Source organism: Streptopelia decaocto, assembly GCF_964273445.1.
Source record: "Streptopelia decaocto genome assembly, chromosome: 25".
Lineage (NCBI taxonomy): Eukaryota > Metazoa > Chordata > Aves > Columbiformes > Columbidae > Streptopelia > Streptopelia decaocto.
This window is the reverse complement of record NC_138680.1, coordinates 3,659,398-3,685,371: the sequence shown is the minus strand read 5'-3', so window position 1 is coordinate 3,685,371 and position 25,974 is coordinate 3,659,398. Positions and strand designations below refer to the sequence as shown.

The 25,974-nt window shown below is 47.4% G+C and overlaps 1 protein-coding gene across 2 annotated transcripts in view; it reads left to right on the top strand.

Moving 5' to 3' along the window:
- The first annotated feature begins 973 nt into the window (after positions 1 to 973).
- The window catches only part of XPO7 (exportin 7), a 38,717-nt gene continuing 13,716 nt past the window's right edge, over positions 974 to 25,974 (top strand). Inside the window, exons 1-13 of one of the 2 annotated variants that reach the window (XM_082072724.1) lie at positions 974 to 1,042; positions 11,639 to 11,785; positions 12,819 to 12,912; positions 13,332 to 13,498; positions 15,437 to 15,502; positions 17,555 to 17,659; positions 19,719 to 19,884; positions 20,377 to 20,450; positions 21,523 to 21,642; positions 21,857 to 22,003; positions 22,744 to 22,916; positions 23,637 to 23,830; positions 24,774 to 24,879. In XM_082072724.1, coding sequence (XP_081928850.1) covers positions 1,025 to 1,042; positions 11,639 to 11,785; positions 12,819 to 12,912; positions 13,332 to 13,498; positions 15,437 to 15,502; positions 17,555 to 17,659; positions 19,719 to 19,884; positions 20,377 to 20,450; positions 21,523 to 21,642; positions 21,857 to 22,003; positions 22,744 to 22,916; positions 23,637 to 23,830; positions 24,774 to 24,879 — 1,577 coding nt within the window. In that variant the 5' untranslated portion in view covers positions 974 to 1,024. Of the gene's footprint in view, positions 1,043 to 11,638; positions 11,786 to 12,818; positions 12,913 to 13,331; positions 13,499 to 15,436; positions 15,530 to 17,554; positions 17,660 to 19,718; positions 19,885 to 20,376; positions 20,451 to 21,522; positions 21,643 to 21,856; positions 22,004 to 22,743; positions 22,917 to 23,636; positions 23,831 to 24,773; positions 24,880 to 25,974 lie in introns of both variants that reach the window. The other variant, XM_082072723.1, reaches the window with a different exon arrangement.

Here is a 25,974-nt window from a genome sequence, read left to right as displayed (position 1 = left end):
GGTGGCTCAGCAGAAATTGCGGCTGTGCCTCAGTTTCCCCATCTGTGAAACGGGTCTAGAGGCTGCGCTGCTAAGGAATGACCCCCCAGCCCTGACCCAGTGCTCCCAGTAAGGGCGGTGCAGCCCCCCAGTGACAAAACTGGCCACAATGTGGCTGGGAAGAGGGTAAGGGGATGAGGCATGTCCCCAGCTGGTGTAACTGGGAGTACTGGTGTAGGAGCTGCTGGGGCACTGATGCTGGATTGGGGCACTGGTGCTGAGCTGGGGTGATTGAAGGTGCAAGGAACTGGGTGCAGGGACGTGGTTGTAGGACACTGGGAGCACTGGTGCTGGATACTGGGGGTACTGGAAGCACTGGTGTAGGGGCTGCTGGGGCAGGAGGCTCATCCCTGCCTGGGGTGACTTGAGGCTACTGGTGCAAGGAACTGGGGACAGGGCTGCAGGACACTGGGAGCACTGGTGTTGGGCACTGGGTGCGCTGGTGCTGGGCTGGGGTGACTGGAGGCCACCAATGCAACGAACTGGGTTCAGGGATGTGGTTGCAGGACGCTGGGAGGACTGGTGTTGGGTACTGGGGGTACTGGAGGTACTGGGAGCACTGGTGCAATAACTGGGTGCAGGCATGTGATCCAGGACACTGGGAGCACTGGTGTTGGGTACTGGGGGCACTGATGTAGGGGCTTCTGGGGAACTGGACTCGTCCCTGCCCGGCATAACTGGGAGCACTGGTGCAGGGAACTGGGCACAGAGCCGCCGCACACCGAGAACACTGGTCCGGCCCACCCGGCTCCCTCGGGACGCGCGGCCCCTTTAAGCGCCATGTCAACAAATCCCGCCCCTCCCTCCTCTGCGTCGCCGCCGTCGTGACGTCACCCGCGCCGCAGCGCGGCGGGGCGGTGGGGGTGGGCGTGGCCGGGCGGCGTGCGCAGGCGCGGAGGCCGCGGCGCGTGCGCGCGGGGCGGAGCGGGGGGGGCGCGGGCCGGGCCCGGCGGAGGCGGAGGGAGCGGAGCATGAATGGAGCAAAATGGCGGATCATGTGCAGGTGAGGGGGGGCGGCGCCGCGGGGCCGCCCCCGGGGACAACGGGAGACGCGCCTCGTCCTTCCCCGAGCGCTCGGGCTGTGCGGGTAGGGAGCCGCGGGTAGGCCCGGCGCGGCGGGGCCCGGTGAGCGGAGGTGAGGCCTGGCCTGGCCCGGCCCGGCGCGCCGGGGATGGAGCGCGGCGCGCAGGCCCCGCGGGGAAAGGGCCGGCCCGGCCGCGCTGCTGCCGCCCCCGCCGTTCCGGGGGTCTCCGCCGCGGGTGGGCCCGGGGGCGAGCGGCCTTGGCGGGCGGGCGGGCGGGCGGTGCGGCCTCCCCGGGCCGGGTTACCGGGGGCCCCGGCCTTGTGTGAGTGTCACCCCGGGGCTGAGCGCGGCTGCACCGCCGCTGCTCACCGGCCCAGCGGCCTTCGCCTCTCCCGCCAGTTCTCCAGTAGCGAAAATTTGAGGAAATTCGGGTCCCCTCCACCGTGGAAACGAACAAGCAGCTGCCAGCCCCCCATCCCGGGGTTGTGTCCCTGCAGCCGCCGTCCCCCCAGCTTTGGGGTTGCACCTTTGCTCTTTTTGCTATTCGCAGCGTGTTTGTTTTGTTTTCCAGCTGCCAGGCTCAGGTAAAGTGTCTGGTGTTGCAAACAAACCCCTGCGTGGATGGGAGCGTTGCCGGTGTGGACAGGAGCCGGTGACAGTGGCTTTAAGCAAGTCAGGTTCGCGTGATGGGCTGGAAAACCCTGTGAGGATCCGCTGCTGCCACTGAAAAAGTAAAAATAGGAAACAGCGAGGGTTTTTTTTTTTTGCATAAAATTTTAGCAGAACGTGCAGAGTGTCCAGAAGGCTCCCTGAACTGCAGTGACACGGGTAGTTGCTTATTATGCGTGCAACTTTGAAATAAATATCTTTTTCACATGCTACCCCTGCGAACCACAAGGGTGAGCAGTTTATTAACACGCGATGGAGCCGTGCGGCGCACAGGTTGGCTGGCAAGGTTGCTGGCAAATGCCTCCTGGGTAATCTCAGAGGAGGGGAGTCGCTGCCTTATTGAACAATTCGCAGACTCTAAATTTGCTGAAGAAACTCTGAATTCGTTTGCTGTGAGTCGAATGGCACCTTTAAAACTCAGCTGGCGACCCCGCGCTTGGATGCTGGGGGCGGGTGAAACGGCTGCTCTTGTTGCTTTAAAACTGTGCTCAGATCCTGCTTTTCTTTGTTAAATATTGAATTGAGCAAGTGGAAGTTTGAGCCGTAAGAACAGGGTTGCGATGGCCGTGTTCAGCTTGGTTAGTTAAAGTTTAACGTCAGAGGCTTGGAAGATGTTTCCCTCGGAGGAAAACTGATTTGCAAATACGGTTAAGGCACCTGCAGTTTGGCGCAGTTCCTGTGCAGGACAAATATAGCTGACAAAATTGTTATGTGCAGTGACTGGATGGCGTTTGCTTGCTTTTTATTGTCTTTCTTTTTTCTTTTTGCTCTAGGTAAAGGCATTAAGCTGTAGCTCTGAGGTGCCTCATGTAGTTCCCTTCAGAAAGCAGAGCGCAAGGTTCCCTTTAAAACTGGACTTTTGTGGCTGGAAGAAGTAGCGTTTTTTATTAATAGATTGAATTTTCGCGGAGAGGTCTTTCCATGGCTCGAAACACCAGCCTTTTGGCCATAAGATTTGAATTAAACTGCAGAGGCTCCGCTCTCAAACCCCGTGTTCATTTAACAGAGCGGTTATTGAGTTATCCAGCGTCACGGGGAGATGTTGACTATCAGTGTGAATAATTGAGAGACTTGTTTTTATGGCATATGCTGTGGGAGCTGCTCCTGTTTTAATGGGAACAGGGGTTTGCAAATAAATACCGGCTGTCAGAAGCTGTGGAGTGGAGGTTTGTCAAATATTGGTGAGAGCTTTGGGTTGGGTGTTCCACGTTCCCAGTGGAACTCCCTGGACTTGTATTGATACCTGGTGAGCAATATGTGATCAAGCACAAAAACACTATTTATAGATTGCAGTTGTCGTGAACTTATTTGCAGTATGGAGCAACAGTGAGGATAAAGACAAACTTTGAAGGCCATAATGAAAGAGAATATCGTGTTCTCGTCTTTGAAAACTAGATGTTATGCAAGCTGTGAGTTTGGTCGGTGGGAACCGTGAGGTCGGGGTTTAGCGCTGGTGCTTCCCCGCCAGCGGCTCTTGGGCGCCTGGGAACAAAGGCCGCAGTGATCCCGGTGCAGGAGCCGAGAGAATCAGATGATTTCGTCTGGCCGAAAAGAAATCCAGCGCTCTCAAAGCAAAGTGCTGCGCGCCAGCTTTTCCACTTCTTACGAAGCTCATCCGACCTTGTTTTGAATTAATATTTCTGTCTGGTCCAAGTCTCATAAACATCACTTCAACTTGCTCACACTGGACATAGCGGAGACCAGTGGGGATGTTGTTGCTGTTGGCTCTGTGGGCAGATACAGGTCCCTTTCCCCTTTTTTGCCCTATTTGAAAACAGATTGATGTCATCTTTGTCTTTCTCCCACTTTCCTGGCCCCTTTGACGTTTCCCATTCTGCTGCCCAGAACTGGGATGCGCTTGTTAATGGGAGCATTCCTCTGGGAGAAGGTTTGTTGTGGGACAATGATGAATCCTGTCACTGTCTATGTTGAATGTTTCATTTGTCTTGAATTTAAAAAAATCATTGCACTGATTAAGAGTTGCTTTCTCGTGTACATTTATTATTACTTGTTCTCAGTAGCTCAAGTCCAAGTTGAAATGGAAGAAATTTGGGCCCATGAGAGGAACAAGCCAGGTGCTGAGATGGCTACTTCTAATAGAACAAATCTGGCATCTAAAAAGGAAGTTGCGTCCCTTTTCTTGCTTCCACACTATCTGCTTTTAGGTTTAGAACTGGGTTTTTCAGATCCCAGAGACTGGCCCTGGGCTTTTTATCTTTTTAACTGTTGGATAAGCTGACGGCGCTTTGCTCCAAGCTGGAAAACATCCGTGTGTGGAGCAGTTGTGTGTTTGTGCAGGTTCAGTTCTGCTGGGGCCTCCAGTAGCTTCTTTAATCTCAATGCAGTTGTGGAGGAAGCTCAGTGGAGAAAATAAAAGTATGAAAGTGCGTTTGGGTGGAAGACGGGGATTTTCTCATGGGTGTTGGAAGCTCCTTTGTGCCATGTTCAGGTACTGGGGGGCACAACTTGTTTTTTCGAGACTGTTTCCTAGGACGATTCCTTCTCCATTCCTAATAAGATCAGATCTTTTTTTTCTTCTGTGTTCTAAAGGACGTTGTTTTGGCTCCAACACAAAATCTAATTTGGCTCTAGCAATCCATAGCGTTCAGCTTGCTCCAGAGGAAGCCCTGGAGACGAAGGTGCGTGTTTCCCATTCGATATCTCGGTAACCCTGCGCTTGCTTGGTAATAGAGTCACGATGTAGCCCCGCTGCCCAACTACACATTGCTCCGAATACTCGTTTTGTTTGGTTTACTTCGAGCTTTTACCTTCTGTATGTCACTGAAAGCTCCTGTTGAGGCCTTGGGTTTATCTCAGAAGAGCCCAAGGGAATGCGCTGGACCTGGGGAGGGGAGAACTCTGCTTAGACAAAAAATAGAGTTCATTTCTTTTGCAAATTAGGCTTTTTTTTTTTTTAAAGTTCTGTGATTTTTGCGTGTGTGTTTTGAAACAGCTCCGCGTGGATGCTCCACAGCAGAGTTGCAGAACACAGTGGTGGGTGCTGAGACTTGGCTTTCAGCCCAAAGGTGAAGGGATCAAGTTGCGGTTCCGTATCTCCAGATCTCAGCTGCCCAACTTTGATGTAGGAAAAGCGGTCGCTGCTTTTCAGGTCCGGAGACCCCGCAGCCAACAGTTTAATTCTGCTCCCCAGCTGACACCTGGAGAATAGTTTGATTTTCTGGTCAAGCCCGGTTGATGTATGCATGCAGTTGTTGGTTATAGTGGTGTCCTCGTTGGTTATTTTTACTATGTATTAGTTCTAACAAACTCCTAAAAGGTTCTGGCGGAGGATAGCTGCTAAACCACCCAGAAAATATCTCAGCAGAAGCTTGACATTTTTGCTTTTGTTTCTCCTTAAGGACAAAATGTGACGTTTCTTGCCGGTCCCTGCTAACTGCAGTCATGGTTTGTCAGTGGAAGCTCGTTGCCCTGGTGTGGTCAGGATAAAACATCAGCTTCACGCTTGACATCTCACTGGTGGCGTACTCTGAATATTGGCTGATGTAAGGTCTCCATTATGCACGTGCTTTGAGAGCCTGATCCTTCTCTTCCTTCTCCCCTTGCTTGTTGTCCTGCTCTGAAGATCAAAACTCATTCTCCAGGCTGAAAAATGCATGATGCTTTAGAAAAATAACGCGCCACCATTGAGTGCTGTGAACAAGTATTTTTTAGTAGCTCTTTGACATTTTGAGCTGGTTTTGGGTGCAGGACCTGGAGCAGGAGCGCTGGTTAAACATTACGCTTCCCAGGACTTACCTGGTACGAGTCCTGCATGTAAATCAACACGCAGCAGAGAGCAAAAAGTTATGGTTTAGTGCTAGAGGAGAAAAAGGTGTGTTGTCTTTTAGCAGACTGCCTTGTTTGAGGTCATTCCAGCTGCATATACAGTATAGGAGCACTTCTTTCTGCTCGTGGAATTTTGGTAAATTGTGGGTTTCCAGCTGAAATGTTTAAAGTTTACAGTTGTCCTGTTAACATATCGTTCAGTATTCTTGTATCATTTACTAATAACACAAGAACAAGGAAATCAAACAGGAAGGTATTTACAAGAACCAGGCGAATTGTGTCCATCCCTCCCTGTTTCAGCTGAGTGCTTTGCTGGCCTGATTGGTGTCTTAATTTGATTTCTTGTGATGAGGAGCTTCTGGTTACTGAGTGAATTCTGTAAAAGGAGATTATTATTTTTTCAAACGGTAACTGGGATGCATTGAAGATTCTTTCCCATTTTGACGTACTGTTTTCTGCAGCTCATGTGCGTCTTCTTGCTCCAGTCTGTCTGCCTGGTGTCCACCCAGTCTGATCACCGCTTAAATAAGATTCATCAGAAAGATTATTCTTAGTTAAGAAATTGTTCAGTCCCCTTATAGCAGGATTACCAGCAGACCATGTGTGTTCTTGTGTTGTAAGATCACTTTATAAAATAAATAACCTGCATTTTTCTGCTAAACACCTCCACTTAGGATCATCCTTAAGTCCTTTCCATCCTTTTTATCTATTGCCAGTAAAATGAGCTCTGTATCCGTGTACCCTGTGGACTCGCAGCTCTAGATCCGTGCAGGATTTGTGTCTGTTCCGTGGTGGCATTTTCTGTAACGTGGTTCTTGAACGTATCTTGAACTGTATCACCCAAGCGTTTGGGTTGAATTCCCGCATGAAAGCTCCGTGCCCCGTGTCCCTGGTTGTGTTTGTGAACACAGTGATTACAGGAGTTAGAGTCCAAGGACATCGTGCTGGAAAGTACCAATTCTGTTGTTTCTCTTCTAGCACTTGATAATGTAGTTGACACCAGTTTAATCAGTAAGTTGAAGGTGATTTGCAGCGCTTGGATTATTTTGCCATTTCTGGATGGTGAGCAGCCCTGTAGCAGCTTTAATATTTCAAACTATCGGAGGTGCCTCCAGAGTTTTCAAGGTGTTTGGAAGGCTTGTTTTCTCCTGCACCATCATCTCAGAGCACAGCTTTGTGTCTCAAACAAATTCTCCTGCTGAATGCGAAGCACAGACCCAAGTTGTTGGGATTTTTTGGTAGTTGGTTCTCATTTGAGTAAAGCAGTGACTGCTCATGGTGCCTGGGCTGTGATATTGATTATTGCAGCGCAAGGTGGCTCGTTCTGCAAAGCTCGTGTGCCCTGAAAGTTGCCTGTTATCTCTGTTAGAGAAAAATCTGATGCGTTGGCAACCTCTTCTTAATTATTCCGTGGCTGTTGGTTTATGCAGAGATTCTGTGAGCATCTGCAAGTCCTGATGGCGCAGAATTTGAGAGGTTTCCTTTGAAAATTGTAGCCTTCAGTCAGTTCCCAGTGCTGCTGGCCTCCGAGGAGCGATCAGCTCACTTCAGACATGCCCTGTGTTAGAAAGCAAAGCATTACCTTGCTTTTGCTTGGCTTTCTGAGCAGGGAGCTCAACAAACAGCTGTCCTTGTGGAGCTGAGCCTCCACAAATTTATGCACAAGTATGTATTTGTAGCCAACTAGAATATTGAAGAGTTTCTCAGCAGTTTCACCAGCCGCTAAGGGGATCGTGCTCCTCCACTTCAAGCTCTTTGGGATAGAAGCCGCCCTGTGTAACACGTGTTGTCTGTACTGAGTTCCGGGGAGTGTTAATTTGAAGTGTTTCTGTGGGGCTGGCCGTGGAGTTGCTCTGAAGGTCTGTGCGGTGAAATAGCAGAGCTGGGTCCCAGGCAGCCCTGCTCTGTCTTCACCTTGGAGAAAGGAGTGAGAGCTCCCTATTGATTCCCAGAGAGATGCCCGAAAATCCTAATGCGATAAGTAATTTGGGGAAGTGTTGGTTTGCTTCCTCTGTTAGCAGCAAGGTGGGTGGAAACAGGGGTTTGTTGTTCAGATTTTCTTATGTGTGTTCCTTACACATAAAATGGTCAAGGGAAAGGAAAAATGGATAGTGGCTTCTTCCCACCTCCAGGGTGTCATGTCCTGGAGGTACACGGGTGACTTTGTGTGGCCTGTTCATAGTGAGCGAGGACAGAAACGTCTCCTTGCCTGCCCTGCACTTACCCAGCGCTTGCAAAGTCTGACTTCGATTATAACATATGGGGGAACCAGTTGAGGGACATTAAAATGGATGAATGTGCTTGGGACAAAAATAACCATATTAAACATGTTGCAGGATCTCTGGCTCGGGGACTCAGTAACCAGAAGGCAGGAGGAAGGAATGTCTTGGAAACAATGTGTGCCGGGAGGATTCACGGGAACGCGCATCCTTCAGGGTTAGAACCACCAGGCAGCAGAGGAGTTTGGGGACTGATCTCGTTAAGCTAAATACTCCATTTGAGAGGTGTCATCTGGGGGGTTATCGCTCTCCTGCTCCCCCCGGGCGATGGGCACTGGCTGTGTGCGTTTCCTTAATTTTCCAAAATGGGAATTGTCAGCGTGGCGAAGTCAAACTCTATTGAACTAAACCTGCCTAGAGCTCATTGCAGCCCTGGCATGTAAAGAGTGTTGCTTAAGCAACCGTGTAATACAGGATCAATTCCGCAGCCGGTCCCCGGGGCTCCTTTTAGGTGGCTGGTACTTTCCTTGTAGTATTTATCATTTTAAAGATGATCACACGTTGTTTATCTTCACCATGGGGAAAACACTGAACAGTGACGAGTTTTATTTGTAGCTTCCAGTATAAATGAGATTGATAGGTTGGGGTTTCTCCACATTTTGAGCTTCACAGCTGCTCTCAGCGGCCAAGCATCTGAGGCCAAGATCTTACCAAGGAGGTGCCACATACAGAGGAAAACTCATTTCTTCTCAGTATTTGATATTATTAAAGAAATAAGCAATGACATGATGCAGAGTTCACCTGAGGTGATGGATTGGCAGTTTCTGCTTATTGCTGACGGGGGGGGGAAGGGGAGTGGAAGTTTTGCTCATCATTTGTCAAGTTTGCTGGTTTGTGGTAAATAAACTTTCCCCTGTTGATAAACATTTCCACAACTTACAAAACAGAAGCGTCAATCGCAGGGTGTGCTGTGTTATCCTCCAGTGCAGGGCTGAACTTCGCTTCGGGGAGATGGATCCAAAATATGATATTGGTGTTGGTGGTTCAGGTTGTCACGTAACCTTTGTAGTGAGATGTATGAGAGAAATCGGAACATGTGGTTGGGTTTTCTTACAGTGTAAAGTGCTTTGGGTGTGCTAGCGTGTGTTAAAAGAGTGTGAAACTGGAGAAAAATCCTGGGATTTCAGTGCTGGCCTGCGAGGGGCAGATAAGAGCAATTCGGGGGCAGATAAGAGCGATTTGGGGGTGGGAGGCGTTTGACTCGGGGCTGTGACGCAGCAATTCTAAAATACAATTCTCCTAAAACTCCAGCCCAAGCACAGAGTCTCCGTCCCACCCTGAGCCCTCATCCCCCTCCTCGCCCTCTCTCGCTGCACAGGGCTCGCTTCTTCTTTTTACATCGTCTTTGGAGCTGTTTGTTCTCAAAGGAGCGATGAAGGCTGGTCCGGGTTAGTAGTAAATGTATTTTCGGTGCTGTTTTTGGTCCCGGCTCACCAGACGCGTACCTTTGTGTCCTGGCATGTAGCACTCGCAGGATACCCGAGCGTCTCCCTGTTTCAAACACTCTGCTGTCTCATGCTTTCCTCCTTATCTGGAACGCACAGAGCCCTTGCCCTGCATAATCGTTATACTAAATGGTATTTTTTTGTTATCTTGGTTGAAAGAGTAGGGATAATCCCCGCCTAATTGCTACCCCAGAGGCCCCAACATCTCTGCCTTTGGAAGCTGGGGCTGACCCGATCTCTACCCCGTTGCCAGGGTAAAATGCCCATTCACAAACTTGAAATAATTGGATGAAAACTCCCACGTTTGGACGTGAGTTTTGCTCTCATTGGCTTTGGGATTTGTCCTTGTACCCTCAAACACTCTCCAGCCCCCTTCCTGAGGAAGAGGAATCGAGTGAACTTTAATTTGAGGGCTGTCTGGGCAGAGACCCTCAGGACAGCTGATACCAGGCTATAATAGGCGTGATATTAAAGTATGTTTAAAACCCGAGGTGGATGGTTGGCTTAATCTAGAGTGCACTTTATTCTGCTGGATAATTTGGACAAGCTTTTCCATGTGTGTGATCTTTTTTCATGGGAAAACTGCTTTAATAACCGCAGTGTCGTTAATAAGCATTGAATGGTGACCTGGTGTGCTGGATCCCCTGGGCAGCAGACGGGCTGTTCGCTCGGCTCTTTGGAGCGGTTTTGTTGGAGTCCCGGGGGTCGCGTGTTCCCGGTGGCTCCGGGGGGGTTAAGGAGCCGTGATGTGCAGGAAGGCTGGCACAGAATGGGCACGAACAAGGGCGTTTTGTCACTGCCGGTGTCACACAAAAGGCGCCGTGTGGTTCTCGCCACCGAGTCCCAAACGCTCGCAGGGAATTAGCATTTCATAGATGCATGAAGAAAACCGTAGGGCAAGCCCATTCCTGAGCATCGTGAAGAATTTGTGCAGGGTGGTGTGAAACTCTTAGAAGTAGATATTTTTTTTACAAAATTGTAAACCACGTTGATTGGTTTGATGTGGGACCATCGCTGTCCCATCGTACGCACGTGGTCATCGTACGCTTTGGTCACCATTCAAATCCAGAAATACTCACAAGGATTTGGGAGGAAATTGTGTTTTGTCCTTGCGCTGATACACACGAACAGGCACCTCCCAACTGATCTTAAATAGCTGAAAGTGGATCTGTGCTGAGAAACAACAGGTTACTGCCAAATGCTTAATCAGAGCTAATATGGTTTATAATAGTTTATGATTAATTGTGGTTTATATCCATTTTAGGTTTTTGAAGGCTTTCTGCGTAAAGCTTTAGTCTTTGGGTTTTGCTTTTGTCAATCCCAAACCTGTATGTTGAGCTGAACTGCTGTCGGGCACTTGGTAAAGTTCTCTGATTTCTCTCTAAAGTCGTGAAGCTGTAAAGGCAACATTTTCCATGAGGTGGTTATTAAAAAATATATCAGAGCTCTGGAATATGGGACAAGGTACGAGAATTGGACCCTGTTGGTAACTCGGCTTTTGCATAACAATCTCTTCTTCAAAAATAAATGAGGCGACTGATACCATCTTTTTTACAAACACACAAGTCAAAGCACAAAAGTTACGGTGTACTTGTAATGATTTACTCCTGGAATCTTCAAATGTAGCCCCTAAAGCAGCTGAAAATACCTGCGTATTAATCTAGCAGTAAGAACCTGGGGGAATATTTATGGCCATCTGTGAAGCCACTTTTTAACTAGGACACCTAAGATTTCGCTGGGGGAAACCATCTGCCTGGATCACAGTTTATGGCAAATATTTTCCAGTTGTTTGGGCACACAGAATCTGCCTGGTAGTTTTATTTCCCTTTGAACGCGTTCGCAGAGCCGCCGCTCGAAGGCATCCATCCATCCTTCACTCGCTCTGTTCGGCTTTAGGTATTTTTGGCATATATAGCGGAGAAGATTTAACGTGAGATCCTTCCAGCAGCCTGGGATGCTGAAGTCTGTTACGGTGCCCTGCAAGGGGAATATAAACCACATTTGTGAGGGAATTGACACCGCATAACATAAAAACTGGATACGAGAGTGTTTTTTGCTCTTTAAAATGAGCAGGTGAGGGTTGTCACTGTCACAGCACAAGGTGTAAGAGGTTTTCCAGAGCTGGGTGAGCACTGACCTTGGGAGTGGCTGCCTGTTTTGAGGTAAAAAAGGTAAAAGCAGGGGGGCAGTGCCTTGTCAGGTGTAACAGGTCGCTGTGAAACTTCTGGCTGGGTAATTCAGGTTAAATGCGTTTAGCTGATCAAAGAACAAACCAAGTTGAGGCAATAAAGTTATATACATGTGTATATGTATGTCTGTATAACCTGAGTTAAACTGCTGCCTAACTAAACTGCACAATCTCTGGTTCCTCACGGGTTTGCTGTCGTGCTTTGCAGAGCCTAGCCCAGCTAGAGAACCTGTGCAAGCAGCTCTATGAGACCACGGACACGGCGACGCGGCTGCAGGCGGAGAAAGCGCTGGTGGAGTTCACCAACAGCCCCGACTGCCTGAGCAAGTGCCAGCTGCTGCTCGAGAGAGGGAGCGTACGTACATCCTTATCCAAACCCCATCTCGGGACTCTGGGACATCAATAAGGGAAACAGCCCCGAGGTCTGGTGTGCCGTGTTTATATTCTATACCCAGCGTGCTCTCCCGGAGCTCAATTTGCGGGCAGCGTGTGCCAAAAAAAGCATCGACTCTTGATTGCTAATTATGGTTACTACAAACGATTGTCAGTTCTGATGTCTTGTGGGCCTTGTTGCGTTCTTCACCGGCTTCCACCCAGACGTGTCAAGCTTTAAGCTGAAAGCATCATTACAGCAGCGATATTTCAGTGGCTGTGGGGGCTCCTGCCTTCCCCACGGGCTTTGGGCAGAAAATGGTGTGTGCACAGAGGCATAAAACCAGCACGGATTCTTCTGGAATGTTTCCTTGGAAAATTGCCCCTGCTATAGTGTTGCCTTAATAATCCAGCAGTTTAAAACAAGGGAAATTAGATCATGTGCTTTAGAATTAGTGTTACAGTTATGCCGGCAGTAAATCCTGCCTGACTTTTTGAGCTTTCTCCTTTTGAAGTGGCCGTTTGTTCTTTACTTTGTATCAGCACAAATAATGCTTAAAATGGCTTTGCCACGTGATCTTGCAAGGTTTGACTTTTGGCAGAATGTGCATCCAGCTTTCACATCTATCAGGTCAGAGCCTTGGCCACAAAAATAGGAAACATTAAACATTGTAAAGAGTGGATCCTCCAGGAGGAGAAGGGGGAAAAGAGCAACACTTAACAGGCTTAGCAAACTTCCACAAAGCACATTTTTTAGCTTTTTATTAAATTTGAAGTGAATTCAAACCAAGCTGATTTGAAGCTCTTCTGATGGGAAGCAGTAACTGGCTCACCTGGGGGCAAATAATGTATTTTATTAAGGGAAGCTCCTGAAGCCCAGTTTCTTTCTCTGTGTGTGATCCGATGCTTTAAACTCAAATTTCCAGAGAGCAATTAGCTAAAAATCCAGCACTGCTGTTCAACCTTCTGAAGTGTGCGCTAAACCTCTATTTGTGCTTGTTTTTGTCCCTTTGCAGTCATCCTACTCACAGTTATTGGCAGCTACATGCCTTACAAAACTCGTGTCACGCACAAACAACCCTTTACCGTTGGAACAACGAATAGATATTCGTAAGTACAAGATTTATTTTTTGTAACCAAACTGATGCGGGTGTTTGTCGTGCGGACTTTCAGCTATCAGAGTTCAAGGCTAAATATAGAGAATTTTTCCAAATGGGAGTGACAACTCTGTGGTCTCGTGAATCAACCAGTTGCATTTAGTACATAACTGATAATAGGGAACAAGTTGGGCTTGTGGGGAGGAGCTCTCACCTGTCTGTAAGCACCTTCCAGATCTAATCCGCAGCCTTAGGATGTTAAAGGCACAAGTAAAAGGTCAATATTTGTATCTTTACCCACGACTGTGCTGATTTTGTTTTTAAAAATAAGCTTATGTTGTTCCCAAAAGATGCTTTTTCCTGTCAGTGTTACCACCTCAGTTCCATCCGTTGAGTTTTTCTCTACAGATCCACCTGTTCTCTGTGTTTCAGGGAACTATGTGCTCAACTACCTTGCTACCAGGCCTAAGCTGGCGACGTTTGTCACACAAGCGCTGATCCAGTTGTACGCCAGGATCACAAAGCTGGGCTGGTTTGACTGTCAGAAGGATGAGTATGTCTTCAGGAACGTGATCACAGACGTCACAAGGTTTTTACAGGTCAGATTTTATGGAAGATGAATATGCAACTTGTGGGATTGAAAAGTCCATGCGTTTTCAGGGGTCTTTTTTGCACCTTAATATTCTCCATCCAGTCTTTCATCTGTGCATTTGTTGGTTGAACAGCGACTACCGAGGCTTAAGCAGCTGGCAGGACAGGTCAGGTTTTATAATACACAGTTTGGTGGGGCGGGGATTTGTATCTGGAAGCCGCCACTATTCGTATTCAATGGTAAGACGCGTCTTTTAGCGTTCCGGTTGCACAATTCTTCTTTCATGCTTAAATACACCGTGCCGATCAGTGCGAAATGTGAACACGTGGGCTTATTGTCTACGAGGGAAATACGCGCCGTGCTTGACTTGCTTTCATGCGCTCCAAGGGTGATATATCCGTGGAATATATCCATTTAATATTCAGATGAGTTATCATAACAAAACGCAGCTTGAAACTAGTGTGTTACGCAAGCGTTATTAACTGTTTTTGTGGTTTCATAAAGACGTGTTCTCACCACAGAACAGGGTTTCGTTCCCAACCCAAGAGCCTGTATAGGCAGGTGGCGGCATTTTTATCAACAGCTGTCTCCAAACTGCAGCTTCCCCACAGAGACACCAGCAAATCCTCTAACACTACAAATACTGATTTAATTGCTCTGAAATTCGTCCCAAAATCCAATGTTGGAGGAAGACAGCAGAGGAGATCAGAATGACCAGTTCTTCCCGGTGTGGAAAAGGAGACGTAATGTGTACAAAGCCTTATTCTGGAGTGTGGGCATTCAGAAAATAGGCCAACTACTGTTATTTTAGACATTTCCAGATGTCTGCAGTGAAGTAGAATCTATGAGGTGGTAGGTAATTTAAAGATCGTGTTCCGTTCTGGGCTGGCAACTACGTCCCAAATAGTTTGCAGGTGCTTTTATCTGAAATATCAGAGCTGGATTCCTCTCTCTCCCAGCTCGTGACATGGGGAATGTGTTCTTTTTAATCAGAAACCTAATTAAATGGTGTGAATATCTGCTTGCTGTGCTCAGTTTGAGATGGTCTGTTCCTGTTTGCTCAAGTTACCTGTTCAGGCTGCTCGTTTTTAAAGACTCAGGTTTTCCAGTGGCTGCTGTCTGGGTATTATCTTGTAAATACTGAGCCAGTCATCAAGAGATGGCCCCGGTAATGAAGTGGCCGCAGTCCCAAGCCTTAAATCTATTTGGATTTCCCCGTTGCAGATGAGTTCAGTCTTTGAAGCTGGAGATCAGGGCAACTTGTGCAGAAGGTGCACAGCGAGGTGGAGCTGGGAAGGGAAACGTCATTGATTAGTTAGAGAACAGAAAGTGGGGCAAAGGAACAATGCAGGTTGTTCCTCTTAAATCATTTGATGGATGGATTACGGTTCCCAGCGAAGAGGTGTCTGACAGACTCAGTTCACAATCGGCCCCTTGTTGGGAGTCTCAAGTGCAGCCAGAGGCTGAACGGGCTGCAGAGAATGAGCTCCCTTCGCAGGGACACAGACTGGTGTGCTTGGCAGGAGCGCTGTGCCGGACCTCGGGCAGCTGCTCCTCGGGCTGTTCAGCTCCAGAGTTTAAAAGGGACAGGGGGGAAGATTTATTTCCCAAAGTTTTCATCTGGCAACTCTAATACTCACCTAAATGCTGCAGAAATTTCCACACGTTTTATCAGCGTTAGGGCTTAACACAAAAATGTCGATTAAGCCATTAAATAGAAGATGCTTATTTTGATTAACTTGTGTTACTGAACTCTGCAACCCTTTGCTTTAACATCATCAAGCGCTTTAAAAGCAGATTTTGAATTCTCTGCTTGATATCACTCGAGCGCGTTTTTCCAGTCGCGATACTACAAAGATAAAGGGTTTCTAGACAAATATGTCTAGAAATCTTCCAAGCAGAAGGTGAACCTCACTGCTGACTGCTCTCCCTGTCCCTTCCCCAGGATAGTGTCGAGCACTGCATCATAGGAGTGACAATCCTGTCCCAACTAACGAATGAGATTAATCAAGTAAGTGCTACAGCCTTCCTCAGTGAAGTAAGTGTCCAATTTTCTCATTCATATTGTTGTGTCCTGCTGTGTGTCTGTGCATCGTTTGGGGGTTTTTGTTTGGTGGGGGGATTGTTGTGTGGTGGGTGTTTCCTTTTTTATTTATTATTTTTCGCAGTCACCTATTTTTGTGGTAAGATGCTGAAACCTCCTGTCTTGAGGAATTGTTTTGTTTCATTGGCATCTTCCATCTTCTCTCGCATTTTGATGTCATCTTCTGAGCGATACTAATGAACTAGCCGAGCCTACCGAGCGACAAAAAAGCCGGAACAAGCGGCGTTACTTGGTGCTATCGGAGTTTACATCGTTTTCCTAATCAGGCAGATTTGCTGCAGCACCATTAGTGGCTACCACAGCCCTAGGACAGCGTGAGAGCTGCCACGTGTGTAAATGTCTCTAAAACGCCCACATTTTTGCACAATCCTACCTGCATCTCCGCAGAGGGCCCGTCCTGCACCTCCTTGCATCAAGGATGAGAACAAGTCTGTTTGTAAATCAGTGCATAATAAATGTGCCAACGTGCCCACTCAGAGTGGGGTCAAATACATGTACAGAGCAAAAAAAAACACCAAAAAAACCCTTGTGGGGCTTCTCTTCAGGCTTTTTTGGATAACTATTTATGCTTCCAGCTACATTGCATGAGAGCTGGATTTTCCAGAGCTCTGTTTGCTAAAGCTTTTGTTTCAAAAGCTTACATTACAAATAAAATCAAGTGCTGGTAACTGTTTTGAAGTATCAGTTTTCATCCTGGTCGTACTGCACAGACTTGCCTGGAGGTACCAAGTGCTGTACTGTAGGATTTTGGTGATTTAAGCCATGTGAGCTCATAGTGAAATAAAAATAAAAGGAAATGCTCATGTAGCACAAGCCCAGAAATAAGTGAGATTGGTAATAACCATGGAGAGAGTAAATAATGGCCATTTTCTTAAAGACCCTGAGATTTAATAGCATGAGTGCCTGACGTATTCATGTCCAGTTCTAATCTGCTACCCACTACTGGGTGATGCAGATTTCTCACTGATAATATAAGAGACAAGAGTGTTTGCATCCCCCGTGGGGTCGTTGTGAAGGTCGTTATGTTAAAGTGAGGTCTGCAGTGGTGAGAACCGTCCTGGTTCCTGCAGCACTGGGTGGGATACGGGCACGTTTAAGGTTAACAGAGGTAGGATAACAAAAGCATAATGAAAATGGGAGATTCACTTTGTGCGGCTGCAGGAAGGCTCGGTCCCAAATGCACCACAGTAACCCACTGCCCATCAGATAACTCCTCCTGGCCTGCATTCAAATAAATGGCAAAGATGTGAATTATCGCTTCACTTTTCTTCCTAGAAAACAGTCTATCAGGTGGTATTTTGTGCTGCTGGTGGCCCATGCTAGAATGCATTGGTTGACGCGATTGGAGATTTGTTATCCAGTATAAAGCAATATGTGTATATTTGCCTTTTAGATCACATATCGACTTTTTATTCTGATAGGGTGAGAGGTCCAGAACTGGAGTTTATAATAGATACAGCAAAGTCCAAACTGGCTGTCACTGGTTAACTCTCCTTCTAGTTTTCTTCTCATCTGTGCAGGTTCAGGAGGGGAATTATAATTGCTGGTAGTTGACCATGTGTCTGCCCAGCGGCTTCAGGTAGGATTTAACTCTTAGGAGCTCGGAGCACTTTAGAAAGCAGCGTTCAAGTTGCTAAAATGACTTGAGTGCTGTTGAAAATCCTGCTGTTGATCCCGCTTTGGAAGGGATTTAAATGAACTCGAGAGTAAAGCCAACGCCGCTTCCTGGCAGGGCCAGAGTGAAGCTGCGCTGTGAGTATCGTAGGCGCAAAGTCCTGTCATCGGCTAGAAACATCATTTGATTTGTGGAAGAAGCCCAGCTGCACATCCCCCTGGTTTACACACCACTCTGGGGGGGAAGCCTTGGTGTCGCAGTGCTTCACTGGGTTCCTACGGGTTCTGCTGCTCTTGTTCCCCCTCTGCCCGCCTGTTCTAAGCGCTGGTTTTCTCTCTGCTCAGGCGGATACTACTCATCCACTGACCAAGCACAGGAAAATAGCCTCCTCCTTCCGAGATTCATCCTTATTTGATATTTTCACGCTCTCATGCAATTTACTGAAACAGGTAAGGAACACACATCATTTAGCATCTCTCATGGGGACTGTATATTGGGACAAGAGACTTCGGGCTGAAGTTCCTGCTGATAGAACTCTCCTGGAGCTCTTGTTCCGAAAGCTTCGTTCTGGACTTGTGTTCCAGGAAAGTTTGGCTTAGGTTTGGATTAAGAAAAAAGTGAACATGACATAAATACAGAAATATAAATATCAGACAGTCTTGTATTCCCCAGGTTTTTATTTTGTGCTAATTATCACACATGAGAATTTGCTTTAAAAATACCTTGGGACAACACAGCAATGCTCTGCTTGCCGGGTTGGTTTTTATCGCTGAAAAAATCAGGTTTTCTTTCAGCTGAAGTAGCACATGTATCTTCTGTAAGCAGGCGGATTATCTGAAGAAAATTCTTGGTTCTGCATCAGGTTTCTTTTCTAATGGTGCTGGGAAGAATAGCCCTTTATGAGAAAGTCTCCCGCAATCAGCTGAGTGGCTCTGGAACAGATTTGATTAGTTTAACTTTCATCCTTCAGCTGAGTGAGGTGTCAGAGTTGACAAATAGCACAAAGAGTGAAAAGGAAATTTTGTTTTAAAGATACTTCGAAATGAGCAGCTCTGGTTCTGTCAGTAATAGAGGTGGGTACGTGGGTGTAATTGGAGCTTTGTTCTCCTCCCTGTTTCTAAAGGACGGCAGCCTCGTACAGGGATGCCAGGCAGCCTTTCCCATGCGCCCATCCTGAACTGAAAGAGTTCTGGCCACTTTTGAATCCATTGGCTTGTTCCAGGTGCATTTAATGGTCAATCAGAGGTGTCAGAAGTAAGGGGATTCCTCTGGCTTTGTGAAGAGCGGTGCCTGGGGAGGGGCAGGCAGAACAGGGTCCTTAGAACTGCCCAGATTCGGAGGAAATTCAGCGAGTGCTTCTGCTCAACCAGGAGACATCAACCAGCCCTTGTTTACCTGGTGTCGACAGCATTGTGCTCATGCTGGTGTCCCCCACGTGTCACTCGTTCTGTGTGACATGGGGACTCAGAGACGGGAAAGACATGGCTCAGCTTGGGAGGAAACCTCTGGTTTTCCATCCTGACTCTCAATCATCACGCGTTTCTTCCTTGGGATGCTGTGGTTTAAGATGGGTTGGAATGTTTTCTGTTGCCTTATACGACATCTTGTCCTTCTGTGGTTAAGCACCAGCTACCCAAGATATCTTTTTTAGGTCTAATAGTACATGTCTCAATCTACTGTATGTAAAACAGGATTTTCTCAAGTGATCCTTTCAAGTGGGAAGGATTGGGCTGCAAGAAACCAGCGCTCAAGTCCATGTCCATAAAACAGGGTGTATTAAGGCAGCCGCAGAAGAATAAATCCTTGTGATACAGAGGAGAGAGTGAGGAAAGTATCCCAGTGACCACTGGCGCTGGTCTTGGCAGAGCTGGCACGGTGCAGCGTGTTATTTGCAGTAGACTTAAGCTGGAACAAGTTAGTTTTGTTTTAAGTACAGAGCGATAATACAAAGGATGGAGGGGCAGGCCTGTCCTTGGAGTACAGACCCAAGTGCGACATTTAAACTGCACCAAAATGACCTGGCATTTTGTGTCCATCGAGTTCTTTGTGTTACTTGAGAGTACCCGCGTTTTCCCTGCCCAGAGCAGAGCGGTGTAACTGGAGCAGGGCTTATACGGATCACCATACGCACTCGTTTCCATCCCAGGCTTAGGTGGAGCAACAAGATTCCCTGCTGCGAATCGCTTGTCAGGCAGAAAATGTATTCTTGTGTTTAATAAGAAGTCCCTTATCTCCTGGATCTCAGGGTATAATTGCAGGCTGGCAAGCCTGGCTGCTTTTCTGCTGTGCCGTACGAGCCGAGTGGGAAAGGAAGCGCTGTCTGTTTATCCATCTTGTGCAAGGAGTGAGTGTGTAAATGCACACGCTGTCTGTGGAAGTGTGTGATAGCCGGGCTTGGCGCGTCGATCCTACCATTGCCACATCTGTTTAAAACTGAATTACTGCCTCAAACTCAGCTGTCACTTTGGTTTTATTATTTTTACTTTTGTAATCCAATGTATTTTATAGGCTTCTGGGAAGAACCTGAATCTGAACGATGAAAGCCAGCACGGGCTGCTCATGCAGCTCCTTAAGCTCACACATAATTGCCTGAACTTTGATTTCATTGGCACATCGACAGACGAGTCCTCGGATGATCTTTGCACTGTGCAGATCCCAACCAGCTGGAGATCAGGTAATCTTGAAGCCACTAAACCCTCGCTGTGCTTCACAAAACTTCATCACGTACGATGGCACACGTGAAGTGCAGCCTTTCCTTGGGGTGCCTACAAACGCAGGTCGGTTTGGGTTGGCCACAGTGAGCTATAGAAATGCTCCTCTGCCCTTTCAGTCTCACACCTGCCACTTCAAGAAACAGTAAAATGTGTTTTTAAAGAAAAGCAAATAACAAATAACACCTGTTCTCAACACCCTTGCTGTTCTCACCAGGCGGTTCTGCAGATTACATTCTTTAAATATTTTCCTGTAATTTTGTCCTGGTACCAAGTAGCAGCGGGTTCACTTTATTTCTGGTAAAGGCAATTGTGTAAAAATGCCACCCGAAGCACTACACTATCAGAGAATTTCCAAAGGATTTTACAAGTGCTCATGGCTTTGTTGATGAGTATTAGAGCTGTGGAAAGAGTAAATGGACGTGTTCTCAGTAAAATGCTCCATTCTGTTTCAGCATTCTTGGATTCTTCGACCCTTCAGTTGTTTTTTGACCTTTATCATTCCATCCCTCCTTCGTTTTCTCCTCTGGTAAGTTTAGCGTTTATTTTCCTTACAGACTCCACTACCAGAAAGCGTTTATAGGGTTCATCTGGGCCACTCATTGTCGGTTCAAATGCCACATGCTGACCTTGGACAGCCACCTTTTCTTTGGTGACGCTGCCTTGTGACAAATGGCAGCCTGGGCTGCTGCTGCTGCTCCTTTTGATGCATCTGCAGCTTTTGGATTTGACCTAAACCCAGTTTATTTGCTGAAAATCCAACCTCCTCCTTGGGGGTCTCCCTGCTCGCTCTTCCATTTTTGAGGGACGTAGCTGGTGTTATTTCCACTGTACAGCTGAGTTGACCGTAAAACCGAACTGTGAGTCGGTAGCAAGTCTGGGAGCACAACCGAAACATGTAATTTCTTCTTCCCCACTTGCAAACTAGGCCATGTCCCAGGTGGATGGAATGGCCAATAGCACAACTGAGCTCACAGTTGGGTTAGTTCTTCTTGGAAAAAAAACCTGCCTGCCAGGCATTTATCTATCAGATAAGTATTATATTTTTCATAATTAATGCTAGGATGAAAACATGCCCTTTGGCGAGGGAAGGAAGGGTCCTTCAGATGTATTTTTTCCACTGAGACTATCAGCACTCTTCATTATGTTGAAGGGTTACTTGCTAATTCTGAGTTTAGAGCCTCAAATATTCATGAGAGATTTTAACAGCGCGAGACACTTCTTTTTGTTACTGAATAGAAATCTGAAGCAATTACACCTTTAATTGTCCTTCCTCTTTGATCAGTAAAGGTAAGAACAGCCAGAACGAGCGGCTGAGCGGGTAATCCTGGCAGGGGGAGCGGGGCTTTTGTTCTTCAAACCCTGCTCACCAGCCTGATACCACTGCAGCGGCGCCTTTTCCATTTACTCTTGATTTAAATTCCACAGTTTTGGGTTGAGAACAATATACATTTCTTTTTTCATGCTCTTAGTGGGTTGGTTTTTTTTTCTTGCATAGCATGCAGAGGATCGTCAGATTCAAATGGTTTGTTGGCACGAGGAGGAAACGTTCTGTTCATTTTATTGTAATCCCTGCCTGTATCTGTTCTCTGCCCCGTTAGGTTTTATCGTGCTTGGTGCAGATAGCCTCTGTGCGCAGATCCCTCTTCAACAATGCCGAAAGAGCAAAGTTTCTATCTCATCTCGTGGATGGAGTTAAACGAATACTGGAAAACCCCCAGGTGAGCGTTTCTGATGCCGTCAGTTGTGTCTCTGATCCTCTCCATCAAGTTTCTTCCCCAAGAAGACTTCCTAATGTAAATGTCCCACGCTGCGGAGAAGGACACAATGTTTTGCTGTTATTTGCTTTTCCTGCCATTCCACCTGTGTCTGTTCTAGCCGACCACCATGTGTTGTGTATGTTGTTTCTCAGCTCTTCTCTTTTGTTCCTCTCAGAGTTTGTCAGACCCAAATAACTACCATGAATTCTGCCGATTGCTGGCCCGGTTGAAAAGCAATTACCAGCTGGGAGAACTGGTGAAGGTGGAGAACTACCCTGAGGTCATCCGGCTCATCGCCAACTTCACCGTCACCAGCCTGCAGGTACCATGTGCTTCTCCTCACCCTCCATGGGCGTTTGTGCCCCTTGGCTTCTCTTGAAGCAAAATTGTCTGTTCTTTGCCCCTTAATTTGCTTTGTTATTTCTCCAAAGAGCCCAGCAGCCCCTGTGACGGAATCCTGTGGCGTAGCATTGGTTATTCTGTGAATTGCTCCTGAATGGAGCAGGGGCAGCAGGGTTGCTCTGCCTCCAGAGTCCATGTCCTACCAGAGGGGAAGAAAAACCCTCATAAAATAAGGCTTATTTTTAGAATTATATATATCACTTCACTATTAAAATGCAGTTGCAAGGATTGTTAGTAATGTGAATATTGTGTTATATTCCCACTGAGTTTTCCACTGGTATACAGCTTCGAACTACACCCCTGCATAGAATATGGCTTAAAAAAATTCTATAGCTTACTTAATGCCTTTGTTAAATTTTAATATTTGTCTGGAAAACAGCTTTAGACTGTGTATTCTATTTGGGGAGCTGTATGAGCTTGACAGTAGTTTGGGACCAAAGCTTTGGCTCAGCTGCACAGCATGGGAACTCGGGATTATCTTTACTGATAATACCCACTGAATTCAGGTGTGAACTAGAAATTCATTGTTAAAATTGTCAACCAGATCATTCAAGCTTTTAGATGCTGCCGTAGGTAGTGCTACACGAGTCAAAATAACACGGGTGAAATAATCAAGGCCATAACTGGCTGGTTTCTTCTCTTTCTCTGGGCTCCTGGCAGCACTGGGAGTTCGCACCGAACAGCGTCCACTATCTGCTGAGCTTGTGGCAGCGCCTGGCTGCGTCCGTGCCCTACGTTAAAGCCACCGAGCCTCACATGCTCGAAACGTATACGCCAGAAGTCACAAAAGCGTACATCACGTCCAGGCTGGAGTCTGTGCACATCATCCTGAGGTAGGGAGAGCCGAGAGACGGCAGCGCTTCGGTGTCAGCACCGAAGTCTATCGCAGAGGGCTCCAGTGTGGATCAGGACTCAGTTGCAATGCCTCCATTTGTGTGGGATGAACTCCACCTCCTGTGTGTTTGTATTTGATGAAAACAATCGGTCTAGAAAAAATCATGTGTTTCTTAAGGAAGACTGATCAGCTTATCCCTTTTTTAGGTGTCTTGCACCGCAGGGGAGGAACAGCAGGTTTAGCTAGTTCTGGAGTTCTCAGGCTTAGTGTTGAGGTTAGTGTATTTAGAAGAAAAGGCAAATAAAACACTGAAAGGGAAAGCTTTGTTATACAAAGACAACCAGACAGAGACCTTGTTTTTGATGCTACACGTTCTGTTCAAAGACCTGGATAAATGTTAAAGACCTAAGAAGCGCTTTTTCATCCCAGGTCCTGATGGCCTTTCCACCCGAACCGCTACTGTTCTGATTTACAGCTGCAATAGTGATCAGATGACATTGTTCTGTATAGCTTTTCATCATGACAAATAGTAGAGACTTTAGTCGTTGGAGTTGCTGTAGAGAATCACAGAATTGTTTTGGTCAGGAAAGACCTTTAAGATCGAGTCCAACCGTTAAGCTGGGGAAGCATCCTGTACCTGATAGAAATAAGCTGGTGTTATGGGTTAGGCTGTCTCTGCAGCTCAAGTCCTTTTCTAATCGTCTCTCCCGCTGCTCAGGGATGGTTTGGAGGACCCGCTGGACGACACCGGCCTCGTGCAGCAGCAGCTGGACCAGCTCTCCACCATCGGGCGCTGCGAGTACGAGAAGACCTGCGCTCTGCTCGTGCAGCTCTTCGACCAGTCAGCCCAGTCCTACCAGGAGCTGCTGCAAAGCGCCACCGCCAGCCCCATGGACGTTGCTGTGCAGGAAGGTGAGCGCCTTCGGAGAACTGTGGCCTGTGGGCTTGGAGTAGGTTCCCTGTTCTCAAAAGTACCATTCAAGAAGCCAGCATTCCTGGTGAAATCCATAAATAGGGAGGCAAATCTCACAAACAATCCCTTGGGGATGTGACCCTGTGGCATAGAATATTTTAGGCTGTGGACAGACACTCCCAACACACACAGCAGTGCTGGCTGAAGATATCGCTGTCCTATAACTGACCCCATTCTTTTTTGGGGGGAAATTTAGTGCCTCTCCCTGCCCAGGATTTCAGAGACAAGTTCTCAGCACCGCCTGCCCCATCCCCCTTTTGTCCCAGGCAGGATGCAGACCATGACGTGGCAGAAACCTCCAGCTGATGAGTTAACCAAGTGGGGTTTCTAGCTGTTGGGTGGGTTCAGCGTGGAGGTTTTGTACTTGCACAGCTGGTTGGTTCGGGAATTGCTCAACATTGGCCATAAAGCCGCAGCGGTTCCTTTGGAGGTTGGGGTGTAGCTGTGTCGTGCCCCCTCTCTGATAATGCAGCTGGCGTCCCCCTTCATGGAGGAGTTAGGCACTAAAAGCATCGTCTGATCTAACACGGTACTTTTTTCTCTTTTTTTTAATATGGGCAAAAGTCAATACGATGTTGACTTCTCCACCAGCCACATGTGCTTTGAAAGAATAAACTCCACCTGCTGGCACCTGCACGTGTTTAAATACCTTTTAACAAGGAAGTGGCTTTCTGCAGTGGAACAGCTTTAAATAATGAAAATCTTCCAGGCAGACCTGGAGTTCTTTTTGTAAAGTTGTGCCCATTTTTCACCAAGTGGAAGATTGAGTAATTTCAATATAGATGGGCACTAAAGCAGAAAAATACTCCTTGTGAGTCCTGTCTTGGCTTCCTCCGCGGGACGTGCGACGTGCTCGGTTCTGATGTCCTCTCTTGCTTGCAGGGCGCCTGACGTGGCTCGTCTATATAATCGGGGCAGTGATTGGCGGTAGGGTCTCGTTCGCCAGCACGGATGAGCAGGATGCGATGGATGGCGAGTTGGTTTGTCGGTAGGGACGCTGACTGTTTTCTAGCCGTGCCGCTCTTGAAGGCAACGCAAGAATTGCTGTCGTGGAGCTGCCACCGTGTTCTTCCCCTCTTTTCACTGAAAGGCGTGGAGTTGGCCATCCTGAGAGCAGAGATTGGCGGCACTGGGTAGAGCCACAGCAAACCTCTGCCGTGGCTTGGCTAAATTGGGACATCTGAGTTATAAGAAAGAGAATGAGAGGGGAAGAGCATGTAAGAGGGGAATTGTACCGGGGTTAAGTGCATGCATTGGAGGACAACTAAATGCATGATGGTTTTTTGCTGGCATGGGGGAAAAGCCTTTTTCCCTACTTAATAATCCAAGGCGTGTTTTGTCTGTAAATACGCTGTGAATATTGTAGTTCTTCTACAGCTGTTTAAACTTTATAGTGTCACCTAACGCGTGCTGGGTTTTTGGGATTGTAAAGTGCAAGCTGTATTTGATGGATGTGAGAACACGCAGCTTACTCAGTGCTCAGGGACAGCCTCAAGTCCTGCTGGATGCCTTCTGGCCCAGAGCTGCAGCTCTGCAGGGAGGCTGGGGAAGAAGCAGGACCTATACCAGCAATGTATGGAAGCTGGGCTGTTGCTGAGCCCATAAATAACATCACGCTCTCACTTCCCATGTCGCTGATAAGTTACTGAAGAGGGAATGAGACCCTGTATATACTTCAGCTGCCTTTAGCACCAGCTTATGTGAGAGATGTTCACAGAAGTCTATTGAGATCATCTTTCCCACTCTGTTTTGTGGCATTTGCCAAAAAATAATATTGTTGGGTTTGCTCCCCTGTTCTGCTGCATGTGTTACTCACCCTGAAATTCCTTGTTGTAGTGGGAGAGTTGTTTAGTTTAGTTTAGGGAGGGTTTCTCAGGTGGGTTTGAGCACACGATGGCCCAGTCACTGGGTAAGCGTGCTGAAGCGCCCCAAACTCGCTTCTGCGGCAAATTAAAACCAACCCTTGCATCTCTGTTAGAAGGGACATAGAATCCTCGCAGGGGCCTTGCACAGAGGAGGAATGTGTCCTACTCAGCGTTTTGTTATCAGTTTTGTCAGTTCTCGACCCAAAGTGACAATACCC